The sequence below is a fragment of the Myxocyprinus asiaticus genome, chromosome 12 (genome assembly GCF_019703515.2).
Source record: "Myxocyprinus asiaticus isolate MX2 ecotype Aquarium Trade chromosome 12, UBuf_Myxa_2, whole genome shotgun sequence".
NCBI lineage: Eukaryota > Metazoa > Chordata > Actinopteri > Cypriniformes > Catostomidae > Myxocyprinus > Myxocyprinus asiaticus.
This window is the reverse complement of record NC_059355.1, coordinates 26129275-26149190: the sequence shown is the minus strand read 5'-3', so window position 1 is coordinate 26149190 and position 19916 is coordinate 26129275. Positions and strand designations below refer to the sequence as shown.

The window sequence follows — 19916 nt, the reverse complement described above, 5'->3', positions numbered from 1 at the left end:
TAATGCCCTCAATGTTTTATTTTTTGCTCAAATATGGGACAGACTGTGTCCCGTGTGTGATTTAACATGAAACACAATTATGTTCCTTTAAATGCAGGACGATTCCATTTTGAACAATACGGTTTGCAATAGCAAACCTAGTCATGCATCACTTGTTTTTCGGAGCATGCATGTGCACAATGGCAAGACAAACTGTTGTCTAATTAAGGGGAATACATGTTGGACAATGCAGAGCTGCAATCGCATCATCTAGGTCTGTTAGTTCGACTTTGCAGATTGTTATGATTTCAGTTGGACTGATTGCTTTAGTCTTACTGAAAGTTTGATACTGAAATCAAACTTTTAAAAGTGCATGTAAATGTACTGACTGATGACTAGTATTCCTTCGTGTAGTTTGCTGCAACCAGTTTAAACATCCCCAATATGTGATGTTTAAGCAATCAAGTATAGCCAAATGTCACTGAAACATTTATCCTTCATTAGTAGTTTTGTTAAACATAATACTACATAGTAAGAGTTCTTAACTGAATTTGGCAGAACAGAAAATTGAAAGCATTTAATTGATTTACACAGAGGGGAGGATGTAGTCTGATTTTCACCTCCTCCCTAATACTGCCAACAATAGGCTCGTGGTTTGTGGTCAAACAACTTTCTACTAAATGTTTTATTCTCTGCCATCTCAGTCCCTATCAACAGAGTGCAGCCAGACAGCTTTACCTCTTAAAACCTGTCAGGTTCCGCTTCATACACAATCATGCTGTAGCATGAATCCTGTCTGTAGCCACAAACTCTTTGCGAACAAGACTGATTTGGATGTTTGTGGTTGTGGAATTAGAGAGAGGACCGATTGAATAATAGTACAGTTAAGTTAACGTTCTTTATTGTTTGTTTCCTTGGATTATGGAAAGTAATGAAGGCATTTAATTTTACATTTAAGCATTTATTAAGTTATTGAAATGTTTTTAATCGGTGTGAGTCCCCAGTCACCTTAAGAAACTTAGTGTGGAAGCATTAGAACGTCCTAAACTGGTGGCTGAGCAAAAAAATTCTATTGATTCTGAGATAACCTTGGAGCAGCTTGGCGAGGTAATTAAGGCCTTGCCTACAGGCAAGGCTCCGGGGCCAGATGGCTTTGCCGCTGAGTTTTTTTGATCTTATGCTACAGAATTGGCTCCACATTTGCTAGAAGTTTATACAGAATCATTAAAGAATGGTTACAATCCAATTTCCCTGATCCAGCTAGACGTTAAAATATTGTCAAAAATTTTGGCTAACCGATTAAGTAAAGTTATGACATCTCTTATACATATAGATCAGGTGGGGTTTATTCAGGGCCGTAACTCTTCTGATAACATTAGGCGTTTCATTAATGTCATGTGGGCAGTGGCGAATGATCCGACTCCAGTCGCTGCCATCTCACTTGACGCCGAAAAGATGTTTGATATGGTAGAATGGGATTATCTTTTTAAGATTTTGGAAATGTACGGGTTCGGGAATACTTTTATTGGTTGGATTAAGTTACTTTATAGACACCGGGTAGCAGCGGTTCAAACAAATGGACTCATTTCAGATTATTGTACTCTGGATAGGGGCATCCGGCAGGATTATTGCCCTGGAACAATTAGCAGCCGCGATAAAGGAGGATGATTTTCCAGGGGTGGTGGCAGGAAGTCTGGCGCGTAAGCTTTTGCTTTACGCAGATGATATTTTATTATTTTTCTCCGACCCTACTAGAACTATGCCTTGCCTCCACAGAATTATTAATTCCTTTTCTAAATTCTCAGGATACAGAGTGAATTGGTCTAAATCTGAAGCTTTGTCTCTGACAGCGTACTGCCCAGTAACGGCTTTTCAGCCAGGTGCCTTCCAGTGGCCCAAATAGGACATTAAGTATTTGGGTATTTTATTCCCAGCAAATTTGTGTGATTTAGTTAGAGTTAATTTTGACCCTTTAATAAAAAGGTTTTCGAGTGATGTGGGCAGGTGGGCTTCATTACATTTATCTATGATTGGGAAGGTTAATGTTATTAAAATGAATTGTATTCCAAAGTTCAACTACCTGCTACAATCTCTCCCTATAGATGTCCCCCTCTCTTATTTAAAGCAATTTGATCGCATAACGAAGTCCTTCATTTGGAATGGTAAACGTCCCAGATTACATTTTAGTAAGTTACATAGGCCGATTGAGAGATGGGCTAGGCCTACCCAAGATTTTGTTTTATTATTATGCATTTGGTCTCAGGCATTTGGCTCATTGGTCGCTCCCACCTGAGAGAGCCCCTCCTTGGATTTGTCTTGAACAGGAAGTTCTTGCCCCTATTTCGCTATTACAAAGCCTTTCTATCAAACTAACCAGAGAAGTTAAATTACACCCCGTTATCTCGCATTTGCACTCGGTATGGACAAAGGTGTCCAGGGTGTTTAATTCAGACATTTATTTAAATGAAGCCTCGAGCATATGGCTGAACCCAAAATTATGTATTAATAAGTCCCCTTTCTGCTGGTCAGAGTGGATTGTGAGGGAGGTTAATACATTCTGTGACCTATATGAGAGTGGAGTGTTGAGATCCTTTGAAAATATGGTTCAACATTTTGGGATTCCCAGGTCTTAGTTCTTTAGGTATTTACAGCTGCGCCACCTGCTCTGTTCTATTTTTGGGAGAAGCATACACCCCCCCAAAGCGGCAGATACTCTGAGAGTGGTGATTACTGCTTTTGGAAAAGGTCATGAGGCATTGGTATATTACTCCCTGATAATTCAGAGTCTGGGGGACAGAGCTTCGGCTTCTCTCAAGAGATTATGGGAGAAAGATTTAAACTTGGTATTGGAGGAGGGAGTGTGGGCTAGGATTCTAAAAACATCAAGTCTATATCTAGAGATGCAAAGGGGTGCCTTATGCAATTTAAGATTTTACATCGATTCTGTTGGACCCCCTCTAGATTGTATAGGCTTGGTCTGAAAGGCACACCCACCTGCTGGCGATGCCAATCAGAAGATGGGGACACAACCCATGTTTTTTGGTGGTGTGTTAAGATCCAAGAATTTTGGTTGAGGGTTCAGAGTTTTATGTGTGACGTATTGGGCACTCAAATTTAATTATGCCCCAGACTCTGTATTTTAGGTGATAGGGCAGTCGTCAATATAGGGTTCAAAAATTGGGTTCTGGCCAGTGTTATGATAGGCAGATGGGTTATTCTTAGGGGATGGAAGTTGGCTGTAGTGCCCTCATTTCAAGAGTGGTGCATGGAGATGGGCAGGGTAGCGGGATTTGAGGAAATGTCATATAGAAGACTGGGCAATCTGGGTCTATTTAATAAAAAATGGGGCAGCTATTTAGCCTTCTTAAAAGACTCTTGGGAAGAGGGGCATTGGAGAGTGATGAATAGTTTTAAATGTGTGTACAGCCTTATTGTTTTTTTGGAAGTATACTTATGTTTTTTTGTTTGTTTGTGTTTTTTTTTTTTTATGTTTGTCAATTTCAATTTAACTTTTGACCACTGATTTGTGTTTTTATGTGAGGGGGGGGATTGTTTGGGGGAAGCATTATAATTTTATATAATTTGATTCCACATTTTCTGTTATATTTATTTAAGTTGTTGTATGGAATCAATAAAAATTGTTAATAAAAAAAAAAAAAGAAACATCTTAGTACTAATAATGAGTCTAAAGATGTTCACTAGAGATTTGTGGAATTAAGTTGTAGTAACATTTTTACGTTTTGCTTAAAAGATCAGCCATGTTCAAGTTTCAAAGTGTTGGCTTAGTCATAACCTTAAAACAAAGGGACGGAAGTCTCGTATCTGGTTGCTATTTAAATCACGTAGTTGCTAAACAGCGAGAGGTTTCCAATCAGCCACATTTGCACCAAGCAAAACCATACTCGAGCTAATCTCTCAACATCACAAAGTCATGACTTGTCATACTTGTGTCCTCACTGCCATTTTGGTGCTGGCTTCCTGCTTGTTTGCTTTTTTCTTTCTGTAGCCTCTACAAACTACAATGCCAAATTAAAAAATTTAAAAATGCTTGTTAGAATAAAATACAATGCAATTACTTATTTTGTGGAATGGTTACAAACCAGAATGTTATGATTGTGGTTACACTCAAATACCCATAAATTCGTTTCTCCCCACATGTCTGTCTTTCTGAGGCAGAATGTTTAAGGTAAGCGTGTATGCATCTCCATCAACTGTGTGTTATACGATAGGGCAGGTTTCTCAGTTCATAGCCACGTTTCACACAATACTTTCTTTTCTTTCTTTTTTCTTGAGCATGGACATTTATTATAATTTAATGGGCTTGGAACATTAAATTATAATATGTGGTGCATGATAGACCTCTTATCGAAATACCCTGCTGACTTATTACTTGCTTACTGTTTTCTTCACAGTGTAGTGTGTGTGTGTGTGTGTGTGTGTGTGTGTGTGTGTGTGTGTGTGTGTGTGTGTGTGTGTGTGTGTGTGTGTGTGTGCGCGTTTGTAGAAACTACATTTTACAGATGAGCAGGTCTTCATCTTTTGATGTCCTACTCATTTTGGCCCCATCATCCCACTGAATGTGCATGTGTTTTGCAGCTTTTACCCTCCCTATCATTATCACTGTGGAGAAAGTTTCCCGGTATTATGCTTATTCAACGTGATCTTGTGCTAATTTGTAGGTTTTCCTTAAAATGTGTGGTTCTAACACACCTACATTTACTTAGGATTGCATAGACTCTAAAATGTACAATGTTGACCTATTGACAGCATCTAAAACTTAAATCACTTTATGTATGAACAACTTTAGAGACGTACAAATGTTTACGAATCCTTATTAAAACCATGAATATTGAATTCATGGAAATTATAGGTTGATTTTATCTGTATTAAGTCTTTATAGAAGTTGTTAGGTTTAGGGGAAGGCTTAAGGGATCTAAAATAGCCAACCTCGTCACATAGAATCAGGTTACTAGATAATTACATTTTTGCCAGATAAGCTTTATGTGGCTCCTTGTACGTATCTCAGCTGTTCCCTGGTGAAATAAACACTAGAGGCACTATAACAACAATTATTTTTATTCACTTTCACACCAATCATGAGTAAAAATGGCAGATTATCAGTTCATGAACACTTACTTTTCACCCTCTTTCTCACACAATGCTATCTGATGACATCAAAACACTTTTACTGTAGCGCATGATTTGAAAGGTGATGCATTTTAATGTTTGCATTAGGCCACATAAATAACTAAACTTATTCAAATGCAATCTAGCTGCATGGTAGCTCAACTGATAGAGCGTTGCACTTGCGATGCAGAGAACCTGGGTACGAGTCCAAAAGAGCATGGGAGTCCATACATGAGTCAGAAGTATCATAAAAGAACCACAAAATTACGTGGTTGCTTGAGCTATTGCGTTATTCACCTCACATTTGCTTTTATTACACTATCGGTTATGTTTAGGGACGTTGGTTTTGTTCATTTAAAACTCGAAAGGGCATTAAAGCTGAAGTATGCAATTTCTGCGCCAGCAAACGCAAAAATGTTACCACAGTCACATAATTTTCATGAGATCAGGCTGAAAATATCTGTATATCAGTAAAAATGTTACTATATGAATACATTTAGAATAAAAAAGGATTCGTAAATATATTTATGTTACTTAAGATGTAAATAAGTTCAAAGGTTTACATTTTAGACGTATTTACATATTGTACGTTTCAGCATCTATCCAAACATAAAAAAATGGACATGTAAATGTTAAGTACAAAGCCGGTTTATTTACCAAATAAAATGTATGTTAAAGATTGTTTTTTTTTTCTGACTTGTCTCTTTCCTCTGCTTATAGATCCGATGTTTAAGAGGGCAGAAGGGCATACCCGACCAACCCAATTTTGATGGGATTCATATTGTGAATCACTATGGAGGGGATAATGAATCCTACCAGTCTTCTGATGAAGATGGGGTGAAGCTGTCACCCCACCTGACTGGTCATCAGGTTGGAGGGCGGATCACACTACATCCAAACCTTGAGGATTCAGAAAGTGAGGGTGATGAAGGAGATGCCCTACGACTTACTTTGCCCTCAAATGTCAGCCGCAAGACAACTACAGTGTGATCATCTGCATTGGTGACACAGACTGGCATCTAAAGCCTGGGAGGGAGAGCATGTCTGTAAGCTCATCCTCAAAATCTCATGTAAGTGAGGACATTTAGAACTGCCTACATAGCATTGAGCATGGGACTCCAACTGGAGAACTTGAAAAGCCTTCACTCATCTTTACAAGTGGACTTTGGAGTCATATCTCATGAGGTCATGGTTTACATCTGCATTTTTGTTTTGGCCAAAATGTGTCAGATGTCCAGGCACTTTATTTCTTAATTTTAGGCTCAATAAGAGGGGTAATATGCCTCTCGAGACTCTTTGAGACCCTAATATTGAAGATCATCATATTGTGGCAGAGATTCACAAACCTTAAGAGGGGGTGCTTCTAATACCCGATGATTTTTTCACATTATGAGAAGTGGCTTCATATAGTGTAGTGTTTTATGAATTGTCATAACTTTTATTTTTTAATCATGCATCTTTTTTAACAAACCATGAGAAACCAGTGAGTGCATTTGTTGGTGTTTATAACTTTGAGGGAAATGTGTTAAAAGGAACACTATCATCTTTAAAGAATTATTCGGGGTTCATACAAGTTAAGCTTAATCGACAGCATTTGTGGCATAATGTTGGTCTTTTAAAACAAAGTGAGGCACTTACAGTAGTGGGGCCAAACCGTAAATGTTAAAATATTCAGTTTTAAACGTATAGCCACAAGACATAAACGATATGCATGTTAACATGATTCTAGTGTGATAAAATAGCTGACTATTTTTTTACTTGGAAAAGTTATATCTAATACTTAATTGCCATGACAATGTAACACCCTAAAATGACCATAAAACGATTTAAACAACTTTGCAGCTCAAATAATGCACAAGAATTAATGTAAGTGCTTTTATAAAATTATAAGCTTCACGTTGCTGCCGTTAAACTGTCCAAAAATTCACCATTCACTTCCATTGTACAGTAAGTGCCTCACTGTAACCTCAATTTTTGCTTTTTTTTTTTTTTTTTTTTTCAAAATAATTATTGTGGCAATCTACATTATGCCACAAATGCTGTCGATTGAGTTCAACTTGTATTGAACGTGGAATATTCTTTTAAATGGAAATGAATCTTTCCCACATGAATACAACAGTGTCATATCAAAAGTCAGCAATTACATAGCCTTTTTCTCCTGGCATGAATTGTACATTTGGGTCTTTGAATGTACATTATGCTGTGTCTGTAAAGGATCCAACATCTATGTAAATATGTACATGTTTTGACTTTTTTTTTTTCATATCCATTATTACTTGAAAATATGTATTCAGTGGATGTCATCTTGTCTATATTGTTATGTATTGTACAGTTTAGTTGAAAGGGATGTATTCCTGATTTTGAGAGGTATTTGGAGGCAACAAAATTCGCTGGCACACTGCTCTTCAGTAATTCTTTCATGTACTTGTAGCTTTGATGTTGTCAGTTTTCCATTTCAGAGGATGGAGTTTTGTTTTCACACAGTTGTTTTGGTCCCTAGAAAGATTCTTTGAAATTCTTGTTGATTTACAATATTTTCTAGTATGCGTTATGTTGAGCATGTTATGAATGATCAGTCCGTGCAAACTGGTGGATTGGAGGCACAAAGAGAGGCCATCTTGATATAGTTTTTTTTTCAGCCTTACTCAAGCTAGGCACTCTGTGCCATCACAGGCAATGGAAATACAAGTCAAGTTGCTGTCCCTCCTTTTCTTTTTACATCGGTATTCGAAACAACTTATTAAATAGCTTCAGAATCAGTTTGCATTTTTGCACAGACGACACTCAAGCGATGAAAAATACTACTTTCCCCACCGTTTATGGCAATGGCTAGATTTCATTTAGCTTTACTTTGCATTGTTTGTTCTTTTAGTAAGTGTTTCCCGGTGGTGGACGGCAAAGTCATCTTCAAAGAAAAAGAATGAAGTCATAATTTTATAGCAGTTTCACATAAGTCTGCTGTTATGATGTTCAGCTTGTCTGAAGATGTATAGCACCTGAGAGCAAGCCTTACAAACTACCCTGATGGATGTAAAGACCTACACTATAGACCCACCTTTTAAAAATGCCAGTCCACCTACAAAATAAAGACTTTGCGAATCGAACAAACTTCTCTGTTCAAAGCATAAAACACTAATGTGATTTAATAAACATTATTTAATATACTGCACAGTAAAAACTGGGGTGTTTTACATTGAATTCCAGTGGAAACTGGATGTTCCTGTGGGCATTAAAGAGGCTTTACAGAGCATTGCCAGTCCAGAGTGTCTTATGAAGTGTCTTGATTCAAATCACAATAAAAATATCATTTATATATGCCTTCGATTTGCGTGCCTTGTTTGCCCTTCTCATTGCATCAAAAATGAACACTTAATGTTTCTGTTAAAGCATTGGGGAGTTTGATTAATCTAAGCTTGTACGCAAATCCCATGTATTCAATTATTAAAACTTCATAAAGGTGTTTAGAATTAACTGATTAAATAATTAGAAACTATTTAATAAGTATTATTTCTAGCCATGTAATTTCGATGTGTTTTATTTACATTGGCCATTCATTGTTTTACTCATGGCAACGTTTGTAAGTGTTCATAAGTGTACAGATATGACACGCTCTGTTACATGATAAATATAACGGATTCAGTACGCTATGAAATAAACAGCTGTTGAAGCCACAGCCCTCCTCGCACCGGATCACTATAGAGATGTGTCGCAAATAACGTTATTCAGGAAGCTTTTTTTTGTCTTTGCACTTATACGCTTAAAAACACTTGAGATAGGCTGTGCGCTCATTGACTGTATCGAAACAGACTGAAATATATCACAAAGAGCTGCGGGATCAGGTAAGCTGTGCAAATAGCCTACTGTCTGCAAATGAAACTTAATTAAATAGAGAATGATTCATGCGGACTTACGTATTCTTAAATCAGAGTTTTGCTGAGAGTAAATCACAGTTTGCGCGTCTCCAGTTATGCATGAAGTTTCATTATATGTATCAAACTCTATTACGCATGTACACTAAAAAAACTCATTGACTCATCTAACCACTGGTTTGCCTCGCAAAATGCAAGATATAAATGTTTAAATTTTCAATGCGTAGTCTACCACCCACTCATATAGGAGGCATTTCGTTGATGACATTTATTTAAAAATGTAACTGATTTAAAACCAATCGCCTATTAGCACATGCCGTTATGAACGTTTTGGCATAACGTTTCCATTTTGGCTGCTCAGAGAAATAATCCGTCTCTGTAGCTGAACTGTAACATACTGATGGGGTCTGTTTTATTATTATTATTATTATTATTAATAATAATAATAAACATCAGTTGCTCATTCTTGTATTAAAAATAGCGAAGGAAGCAAACTGACGGTCAAGACTTTTATTGTTGCTTTCTATGTAGCGTTTATTTTGTGGAATTGCGTTGTTGAAACGATTCTGGAGCAACTTAGAAGTAGCCTATCCCACTTGGTGTTTTTATTGAGATAATTATTCCGTTAATTAGCCTCTTATTCCTGTACTAGGCCTACAGTGTTGTCTTAATAATTAATTAAACGGAATGTTTTACATTGAAGCAGTAGCCTACAAAAATAATATTACACCGAGTAGCTAGGCTATCTGTCGCTCTTCTTCAAAGGAAAAATGTAATGTAATCGATTCTTTAGATGGAGGACAAAGTAAATGTGAGATAAAAGGCTTGAAAAATCAGCCAAGATATTGCGTAGTGTTCTTGCATTATCGGTGTCCTATCTAACGAAGCCCGGATGCCCTGAAGGTGGCATGTCTAATCGACGGGTGGCACATTGCGATTTGATTTCCTGCGCTTCATGGCTGACCAGTGCTGACTCATCTTGATGATCCTGGACTGTAAGATTGCAGCTATCAGTGTACCGGTGGCCGCGGCCTGCGACCACTGTCATAAATTCATACGGACACTGATAATAATAATAATAAAAGGGGAAACAGGTCCAGAGGAATATGTCTTCTTTTACATTTAGGCTACATGACTGTTATAGCAATTGACCAATTATGTTTTCTAACGTGACACTGCAACTGCACTCTAGGAGTTTATTAAGGTGGCGGGCGGCTGTCACTAGTCATATATAGGCAGGTGAGCCGTAGACTGATGGAGTGGCCGCACGAGCTGAATGCGTGTCCCTGTTGTGTCCACGACAGATCACCGGCGTCCACTCTGAACAAGGCAGCTCTGTTCACTGAGCGACTATACGAAACTCGAGAACACCGCGACCCCGCTGGCGCGCGGACAGCTTTATTTCATGATTTTTTTTTTTTTTTTTTTCACAGCTTTATTTTATTTTATTATAGCCTACCTTTATTTACATAAAGGCTCACTATATCACAATGCCCATTAATGAGCATATTCATGCACTTCAGAACTTCACAGCTGCGTTTAAGTGTTTTAACTGTATGTTGCAATCTAATTTGGGTGACCAGATTTTACATAGCCTAATTAATATCTTATTAGAAATAAGATATTGCAATTAAACATGCATGCATAAATAAACCAGTGCGCACCTTATGAAACAAACAAAAATTTCACATGAAGCATTTCTCCCTTTTTTTAAACATATGGTCCTTCGTACACAAAACCTTTAAGCTTGATATAAAAGGCACTGAGATGCACAGCCTCGGTTGCCGTGTCTCTGTGTTTCCTCTCCCCCTGCAGCTAGGGATTGAGTAACACATTGATAAAGCAGTGTATCACTTATCCTGATAGGCACGGTTCCCCCCGGACCTGTCTGTCCTCTCAGAGAGGGGCGGACCAATCACAGGCCGAAGGCTGGGTAGTTGTCTCTTTAAAGCACCTGTCTTCATAACACCTGGCAGACGAGTGAAGTGCTTTACGCATGCTCCCACTCCGCCGTATCCCCTACACAGACGCGCTGCTCTTCAACCAATGGTCTTCCAATCTTTTCAGAGATAAAAACAGCCGCCGCATCCCTGGATCTGACAGATTGCCTGATCATCACTAATGCTTGAGGACGTTGGAAAAAGGAACCAGTGGAGACACAATGCCTAGGTCTTTCTTGGTGAAGAGCAAAAAAGCACACAGCTACCACCAGCCACGGTCTTCGGAGGATGACAACAAACGACTTGATACAATTTTAGCTCATATTTGTGCAGGTTTGTCAAAATTACATATTTTTGGGAATAGTAGGCTATAGATAAAAAGCAAAATGCCTTGCCATTGTGAAACAGATTTTAAGACCAAAGTAAACTACTTATTCAAAAGGAAATAACACATGTCTTGTTCTATTGGCTAATTAGTACACTGTAAAAAAATGTCTTTAATTTTAACGGCAAAAATGCTACAGAAAAAATAATTGTAATATATTTTAAAAGACAATACAGTAGTTTTTAAAATAAAATTTTAAATTTTTTTTAAAAAAAAATGTTCGATGTAAAAAGTATGATTTTCCTGTATAATTAATGGTAAAAATGTACATGTTTAACAAGAGAGTACATGTACTTTTTACAGTAAATTGTTGTTAAAATTACAGTAAAAACAATAAGCGGGTGTTCCCAGAATTCCCTGCATGATCCATAATATTTCATTATATTTTATGGGAGTAGTTATGATTCTTCTTATTTTTAATATCAGTTATGTACATTGGGGTGTTCTGTGTTATATTTAATGTAGTTTAGTTAATGTTTACTGCATTATTTAAATTTCACATGCGTTAACCTGATGGTGTTTAGTGTTTGTGTGAGTGACACTGAGCACTGTCTCTACATGTTTATTGGTCATTGCTCCAGGAAGAGTCACTATTGGTGAACTTCATGTCATCATGTGCTCTTCTGTCATTTTTACCGTGATTAACAATACCTTATAAAGTAAAAAACAGATTTTTACAGTTTCAGAAAATCAAGTTTATGATTTTTTTTATGTATTTATTGTTTTTTTTTACTGTAAATGTAACTTATTTTTTTTCTTTGTTTTTTCTTTTTATTTTTTATTTATTTATTTATTTATTTTTTTACAGTGCCATTGTGGTCATGTAAATTACAACAGGTTGTTCTGTAAAGTTCTTTACATTTTTACTGTATTTTATACATAATTATTCTGGCAACCACAGCTGCCAGTTTTTTTTTTTTTTTGTTGTTGTTTTGTTTTGTAAAAACAAAAGGATTTGTTTTTTTTTTTTTTGTTTTGTTTTTTTTCAGTGTAGGCTACACGTTTATTGCAGGCCTACATTTCGTTATGGTAGGCTATAACATAAAAAGTGCAACTGTAGTTTTTACCTTAAGGTGTTGCAATTATTTAGGTTATGACAAACAATTGTAAGTGTAAGAAATGCTCTTAAATTTGTTTTTGTTTTTTGTTTTTTTGCAGATTCATGATATATATGAAAAATAAATTTAAAATAGAATGAGGTCATAATTTACTCATTTATAAGTGGACAGCGGAAGTTTTTTTGAGGGGAAATGGGTCTGACTAATTGGTTTACATGAACTCATAACAGAAAGCAAAACATCAGATGAGTCGGAGTGCTGTACGGATGCCTTGCCAAGCGACACGCCTGGTGCTTGTTCACCGGATTCTCAGCTAGTGGACCCCGCTGATCTTTCCTCCAAGTCTCCTCTCAGCTGCGGAGAAAGCTTGTGCGACCGTTCCTCGGATTACGACGATTTTTGGCGACCTCCATCACCATCAGCATCACCGGGTATGAGTGTATTTAATCCATAGGCTAATAATTATTGTAGACATATCTTCGTCCTGTATTTTGAATGATTTTATATGTGACAACACGAATGTATGTCGATAACACTTTACACGAATGTTCCCTTTGTTAAGGGTTTATAAAAGGGTTCATTAAAGACAGATAAGTCACTTACGAATGCATAATAAATCACTGACATGCGGTTATAACAACATGAATGAAAATTGAGACTTTCATGCACTGCTTGCCAAATAGTGAGCCATTTTACTTCACATGTTATAAATGCTTAATAACACCTATTCAACATTAGTAACCTATGAAAATTTACCGTAATGTAAAGTAGACCCATATTAAGAATGTATTACGGAATCGCCATTAAAAACCTACGTGCATAACGTTCTGTGGTTTAATGGTCACCAGGCTTTAGTAACCTATAATAATATAGGCCTATATGCTGTGAATGAGCATGAAGACCTGAAAAGTTTTTTTTGCAAAAGACTTTAGGTACTTAGGACTAGCTAAGTTTGGATCATCTGGAGTAGCACCATTCTTTTGACATTAATGTGTGAGTCAAGACATTACAGTATTACTAAGCACAAAACAGACTGTAGCAAAATTGCATAATCCCTCTTTTTATATATCACTATAATAGTCTATTTTTGCTGCATTAAATCATAAATTGGGGCATTTTTTTGGTTGTTGATTAATGTAAGTATAAACAAGTGTACTTATTAAGCATTTATAACATTTTTAAATGTACACTATTCGGCAAATGTTGGATGAAAGTTGTTATAACTGCATATTAATGATTTATAATATATCTGTAAATGATTTATTTGTCAGTAATAAACAATTAACACCAAAGGGAACATTCATGTAAAATGTTACCTATATATTCCCTCAGCAGAGTCTGAAAAATCCTTTTCACCCTCCGTTGAAGAAACACAGCCGTTCGCCGTCCCCTTCAGGCCTTACACGTGGAGCAGGTACTCAGGATGTGAAATCAGACAGCTGGTGCAGCACACCCTCAACCATCACCACTCTCTGGATGTGAAGCGGCCTTCTCCGCCAACCTATTACAATGACCGCGTGATCAAGCCCTCTCTTTTCACTGAGCGAGGATCTGGCACGGGCATTTACAGCAGTTTTAGCTCAACTGCCGCCCTGTTCGAGCACGCCACTGTCTCTGGACTCGATGACAGAAGTTTGCTGGGAAAAGGAGCTGAGGTGAAGGCCAGCTCTGATGTGATGCGTAGTCGTCTCCTGCTAAATGGCGCCTACAAATGTATAAAATGCAGCAAGGTAATGTAAACTAACTAGCTTGAAGAGGCCCTATTATGCTTTTTTGGAATTTCACCTTTCCTTTAGTGTGTAATATAGCTGTTTGTGCATGTAAAAGGTCTGCAGAGTTACAAAGCACAAAGTCCACGCCAAAGAGAGTTACTCTCTCCCACCAAAAACACTGCTCCTGAACTGCCTGAAACACCTGGTTTGCAGTCCAGCCATTACTTCCATGACTTAGCTATGTCACTATGTAACACATTTGCATAATGCCCATGGTTGACCAATCACAACAGACTGGGCCAGTTGACCAGTCACAACAGACTGGGCTTTTTGAAAAGGGGGGCTTTAAAGAGACAGAAGCTAAAGCAGATTGTTTCAGACAGAGGGTGAAAAGAGGTGCTGCAGCAATGTATGAGAAAAAGAATGTGTTTTTTGAACATTAAAGCATGTAAACCTATTGAAGTAGACCTTGTAAATGAGTATAAAATGGGCTGTTTCAAAAGGTTGCTCGGATTTTTCAAAATCACATTAAGAAAAATATTGATAAACATTGACTTGTTGGATCCACAGGTGTTTTCGACACCACATGGCTTGGAAGTTCATGTCCGGAGGTCTCATAGTGGAACAAGACCTTTTGCTTGTGACATCTGCGGGAAAACGTTCGGCCATGCGGTCAGTCTGGAGCAACATAGAGCGGTTCACTCGCAGGTATGGGGTGAATGAATTTAGCTACTTCTTATTTGGTGACACTTTACAACAAGGTCCCATTCGTTAACATTAATTAACAACCTTAGTTAACATGAACTAACAACAAACCATATTTTTACAGCATTTTTTAGTCTTGCCTACATTTCTGAAATCAAAAGTTGTATTTGTTAACATTAGTAAAGTACTGTGCAAAAGTCTTAGGCACATAAGATGTTTCACAAAAACATTCGTTTTAAGATGGTTATTTGTATCTGCTACTTTATTGTGTCAATAGGAAATATACATTTTATACTCCCAAACATTCCTTTTGCAAATAGAATAGAATAGAAGAACAGGGAGCCCTGCAACAGATGGCATGGCCCTCACAGAGCTCCCCACTGAACATCGGGTCAGTCTGGGATTACACGAAAAGACAGAAGTAATTGAGACAGCCTAAATAGATAGAAGAACTGTGGTGAATTCTCCAAGAAGCTTGGAACATCCTATCTGCCAACAACCAAGAAAAACTGTGTCCAGGTGTAAGTAGGAGAATTGGTGCTGTTTTGAAGCCTTTTTCTGTTTACTGGACTTTGTATGACATTAACTGATTAGTGAAAACTATTTATGTCATTATTTTTTTAAGAAATCCTCACTTTGAAAGTTTTTCACAAGTGCCTAAAACTTTTGCACAGTACTGTATATATTGTTAATTGTTTGTTCATGATACCTAATAATGTTAACGAATGGAACCTTATTGTAAACTGTTACCAAAACATGTAAAGATAAATAATAGATAATAAAAACACGTCTTTTTTTCTATAGGAAAGAAGCTTTGATTGTAAAATCTGCGGGAAAAGTTTTAAAAGATCGTCCACTCTGTCCACTCATCTCCTGATACACTCCGACACACGACCCTACCCGTGTCAGTATTGCGGAAAAAGGTTCCATCAGAAATCAGATATGAAGAAACACACATTCATCCACACAGGTAAATGAAATCCATTTGTAACGTGCACATTGATTGTCGTGCAAGTGCTATGTAGTCAGATGTGTGAAGGACTGAAAAACCTCAGATTTGTTTTAGGAAGTTGATAATTGATGGATGGATTTTGTCTCACAGGGGAGAAGCCACACAAATGTCAAGTGTGTGGGAAAGCTTTCAGTCAGAGCTCCAATCTGATCACGCACAGTCGAAAACACACTGGATTCAAACCTTTTGGATGTGACCTCTGCGGTAAAGGATTCCAGCGCAAGGTCGATTTAAGAAGACACAAGGAAACACAACACGGACTGAAGTGAGGAAGCATGCCTTCATGGACCCAGGACTTACCAAACAAACACTATAAAACAACCCATTGGAACTTTATTAGGCTTTTTAGTTTTCCAAGCAAGCAACCAAGGCTTCCTCATTAAACGTTAAATCAGTGTTTTAGAGTAGGCGACTATTTGAGTTTACATCAGTTGTATAGAGTTGTTTATGCTTTGTGTGAGTTGCCTACGAGTCAGCAGCAGGCCAGCAGGTCTGGCAGCTTTCATGGTGATGTTGTCCATGCTGTCACAGGATATCTCGATCCAATCAATAGCCCGCTGCAGAGACTTGCCAAGCATCGTGTCTCAACCCAAAATATTATCACCAAAATAATCAGGGAAGAAATATAACCGCCGTCAGAAAGGACACTGTATCACCCAAAATATCAGCTGAAGGAGAGAAAAATGTAAATCACCGCATTTCAAAAGAATGCCACTTTGTTTTCAACGCTGCAAAGGGACTGCTGGCAAAACAAGCACTACAATAGACTGCGTGATTTCCTCAAATAAAGCATTGTTTGTGTACTAGCTCAACTTAATTGATATGGCAACTTGTCGGGCCCTTTCCATTCATTAGGTATTTTTTTTTTCTTCTTCTTCTTGAGAATAATGAAACAAATATATAAATCTTCTTCTGCATTGAGATCTTTTTTTAAATTGCCTATATTAAATTGATACATATTTGTTTTATATAATTTACACTATTTATTGAAATAAACTATTAAGAAAAAAATATTTAACTTGTGTAAAACTGTTTCTTTTTTTGTATTGCTCAAAGTTCCCATTCAGCTCAACAGTTTACACTAAGCAAAACCTCTGCCCGTATAGTGCGCGCATCGAATAAATCAAATCTACATCGATTGTTTTGATGCTGCACTAATTTCAGGCATACAGGCTATTCCATAAGTTTAAATACAAGTTTCTAAAACAAAACAAAAACAAACAAAAAAAAAACAACATTAATATTATCATTCCTTATCTTGTTTAAAATAAAGAATATATTAATTCGAAAAAAATAAATAAATAAATAAAAAAATAATTAACATTATCATTCCTCATCTTGCTTAAAATAAAGAATATATTAATTCGAAAAAAATAAATAAAAATACAATAAAATAGTTAACATTATCATTCCTCATCTTGCTTAAAATAAAGAATATATTAATAAAAAAAAAAAAAAAAAAGAAAGAGCTATGGGAAATAACAAATGCGTTTCGCTGTCAAGATATTTTATCTCAAGTTATTTAATTAAGCTATATCTTGAAGTAGAACAACTGAAAGCATAATTAACCTGATAAATTGCGTTAAAATCTTTGTGAACAAGCTAGGTTAAGCAAACGTAGGCGGTAGGTTAATTGCGTTGAATAATTGCATTGAAAAGGAGATCAAAAAAATCCTATAAAAACGATTGAGAAACTACAGATTTTTTTTTTTTTTACAAATTCTAGTTTGATTTCTCTCGTCCTTCATTGGAGTGCTATGCTCATTCACTACATTTAACGGGAAATATAAAACGAATTTGAAAGGAAGTCAATCAAAATCAAAAAGGCAATTAAAAGAAGTCGCAGTGAAGCTCTTTTACTGAATTTAATAGATCAATACAGTTAGCTATTTCACTGGAAATCCGAGAGAAGGCCAGAAAATAAGTGAGTGTCACAAGATAATTTAATCTAATCAACCTAAAAAAAAATCCCTTTCACCTGAACCTCAGAGCAACCCGTATCATTTGTCAATTCGGTTACAGATGCTGGATTTGTACAGTTTCATTTTCCACCAATTTATTATAGGCCTATAGCCTACTACAACTTTATAAAACAGATTTCACGTTTACAGAAACGCAACACTGTAGGTTTTTTTTTTTTTTTAATAAATGATATTAATCCTATAATTTATTAAATGAAAATATTATATATATATATATATATATATATATATATATATATATATATATATATATATATATATATATATATGTTATTATATGAACTATTACTCATCGCAAATAATTCAAGATTAACCAAATTTTAATTGATCGAAATTTAATTTTCACGAAAACGTCAACCAATTGTTTTTAGAAATAAAAGATGCAGAAGATGTCAAATCCAGCGGCTAATTATTGCCTCTAAACTTTTCGGACAACGAACATAAACAATTACTCCTTTTTATTTACACTCGAAACACTCTTAGATGTCCCCTGTTTACAAAACCGAGTGTAAATAAAGACAGAAAGTGTTCCCGACTACCCACGGAATAATAGGGCGGGTCAGTGCATTCTGCTGCCGTCTCAAAAAGCCCCGGGATATAACGTCAACTTATCTTGGGATCTGGCACAGTAAAGGCAAATAAAGTTGGATTGAAAATCAGTTTTTTCCTTAGTTTCGTACAGCTTTTTTCCCGCTCCAAAACTATCCTCATTTGTTTTTACCCTAGAGATCGAATTTATATGGATATTAGGGCTAAAAATAATGCTGTGTGAGTGTGATTTTTTTTTTTCGCAGTAGAAAGATGCAATCAAGAAACACTCAGCACGCACATTGATTGAAATCACTGACTCACAAGAATTTTTTATGCCTCAGATCTTACTGCATTTAGGCCTGCGAAAATGCTGAATATTTTAAAACCCAGAAGACTTGACTGAGAGGAACATGAAAATGCATATATGTATGCTAGAGAAAAGAGAGTTTAGGCTACTTACTGCTCCAATGCCCTGCTGCTGTGGGGAGAATCACCATACAGGCCTGAGGAGTCAGTACAATATTTGATTGGTAATCTGTTCCTCTCTTTTGACTTCTGGTATTTTTATACTCTTTTTATCTACTGGTGCCAGCTGCTGATAGCGATGACTGCCAACTAGCTAACAGAAACATTTGAGTTATATTCCAATCAAAGGCATTTACCATCGCAGCATTACCTCAAAGCATTAACTGATTTAATTAACACATCTTAATTGATAGCTGTCATTCATTATGTCATCTAAAGCAATGGCTTATGTTCATAATTATATCTTGTAAGTCATCTAATGTAGCCAAGTAACTCTACATTAACACATTAATGGCCACAGAAAAACACTGCACATATATTTTCCTGTAAGTGAGCATGAGAGTGGTGTTTGAGAGTAGATCAAAGATTGTGTAGTAGTGAAGGTCCAGAGTGCTGCAGGGAGTGCAATGCCTTTCCGTAGGTCAGAACAGCCACAGATGTTTCAATCCTCTGCAGTTCACTCAGAGGGATATTGCAAGCTTCAAGTGCACCATTAGGCCAGGCCAGATTTCAGTGAGGGTTTTAAGACCGTTGCCCCACAGCCTCCAGGCATATCAAATATGAATAGAAGGAGTCCTGAAAAGAGCCCAATCAATTTCAGTGGGTGAGCAATCAGAGCACTTCATTCTTTGGCTTTAAACAAACTCACAGAGATAAACACAGACACTGATGTGTACACTAACAAAACAAAACAAACATCTAAAGGTTGCAATAATCTGTTTTAGGTAATTAGTCACAAATGATTTATACCTTGTTATACCCACATGATGGTGTCTCAAATTGCCCATCTACATGGCATCATCTGCTGATCTGAATGTTATGTTACACACCTTGATTCTGAATTAAAAAGAGACACATGGTGGGTGGTTCATTGTTTTGTGTGTCATTTCAACATCTAAAGCACGAGTTTCATACAAGCAAAAAGTATGTACAGATCATCTGTGGAAGATACCCTGGTATTTTTAACTATAAAACATAAATTAGTCTGCAGTCTCCCAGTCTAATCAGCCAGGTGAACAGAAGAAATGTGGACTGTTTGCACATCTGTGATGGGGCAGCAGTAGAAGGTCTCAGGGAGACAGAGCTCAGAT

General features: G+C 36.7%; 2 protein-coding genes across 8 annotated transcripts in view; both read left to right on the top strand.

Moving 5' to 3' along the window:
- LOC127449642 (ecotropic viral integration site 5 protein homolog) overlaps positions 1-8421 on the top strand; it is a 90124-nt gene extending 81703 nt beyond the window's left edge. For all 5 annotated transcript variants that reach the window (XM_051713174.1, XM_051713177.1, XM_051713175.1 and 2 more), the window contains one exon: positions 5827-8421. In XM_051713174.1, the coding sequence (XP_051569134.1) occupies positions 5827-6096 (270 nt within the window). In that variant the 3' untranslated portion in view covers positions 6097-8421. The remainder of the gene's footprint in view (positions 1-5826) is intronic.
- A 415-nt stretch (positions 8422-8836) lies between these two features.
- Positions 8837-16893, top strand: LOC127449651 (zinc finger protein Gfi-1-like). Of its 3 annotated transcripts, none has more exons than XM_051713199.1 (7): positions 8837-8945; positions 11043-11248; positions 12589-12789; positions 13691-14088; positions 14641-14778; positions 15580-15745; positions 15878-16893. In XM_051713199.1, exons 2-7 carry the CDS (start codon positions 11137-11139, stop codon positions 16054-16056), a joined length of 1194 nt encoding a protein of 397 aa, XP_051569159.1. In that variant the 5' UTR covers positions 8837-8945; positions 11043-11136; the 3' UTR covers positions 16057-16893. The 3 variants fall into 3 exon arrangements, with proteins under 3 accessions (XP_051569159.1, XP_051569158.1, XP_051569161.1); XM_051713198.1 differs by having other exon boundaries at positions 8863-8945; positions 10842-11248; XM_051713201.1 differs by having other exon boundaries at positions 8863-8945; positions 10842-11248; positions 13694-14088; positions 15878-16892.
- Positions 16894-19916: the final 3023 nt, after the last annotated feature.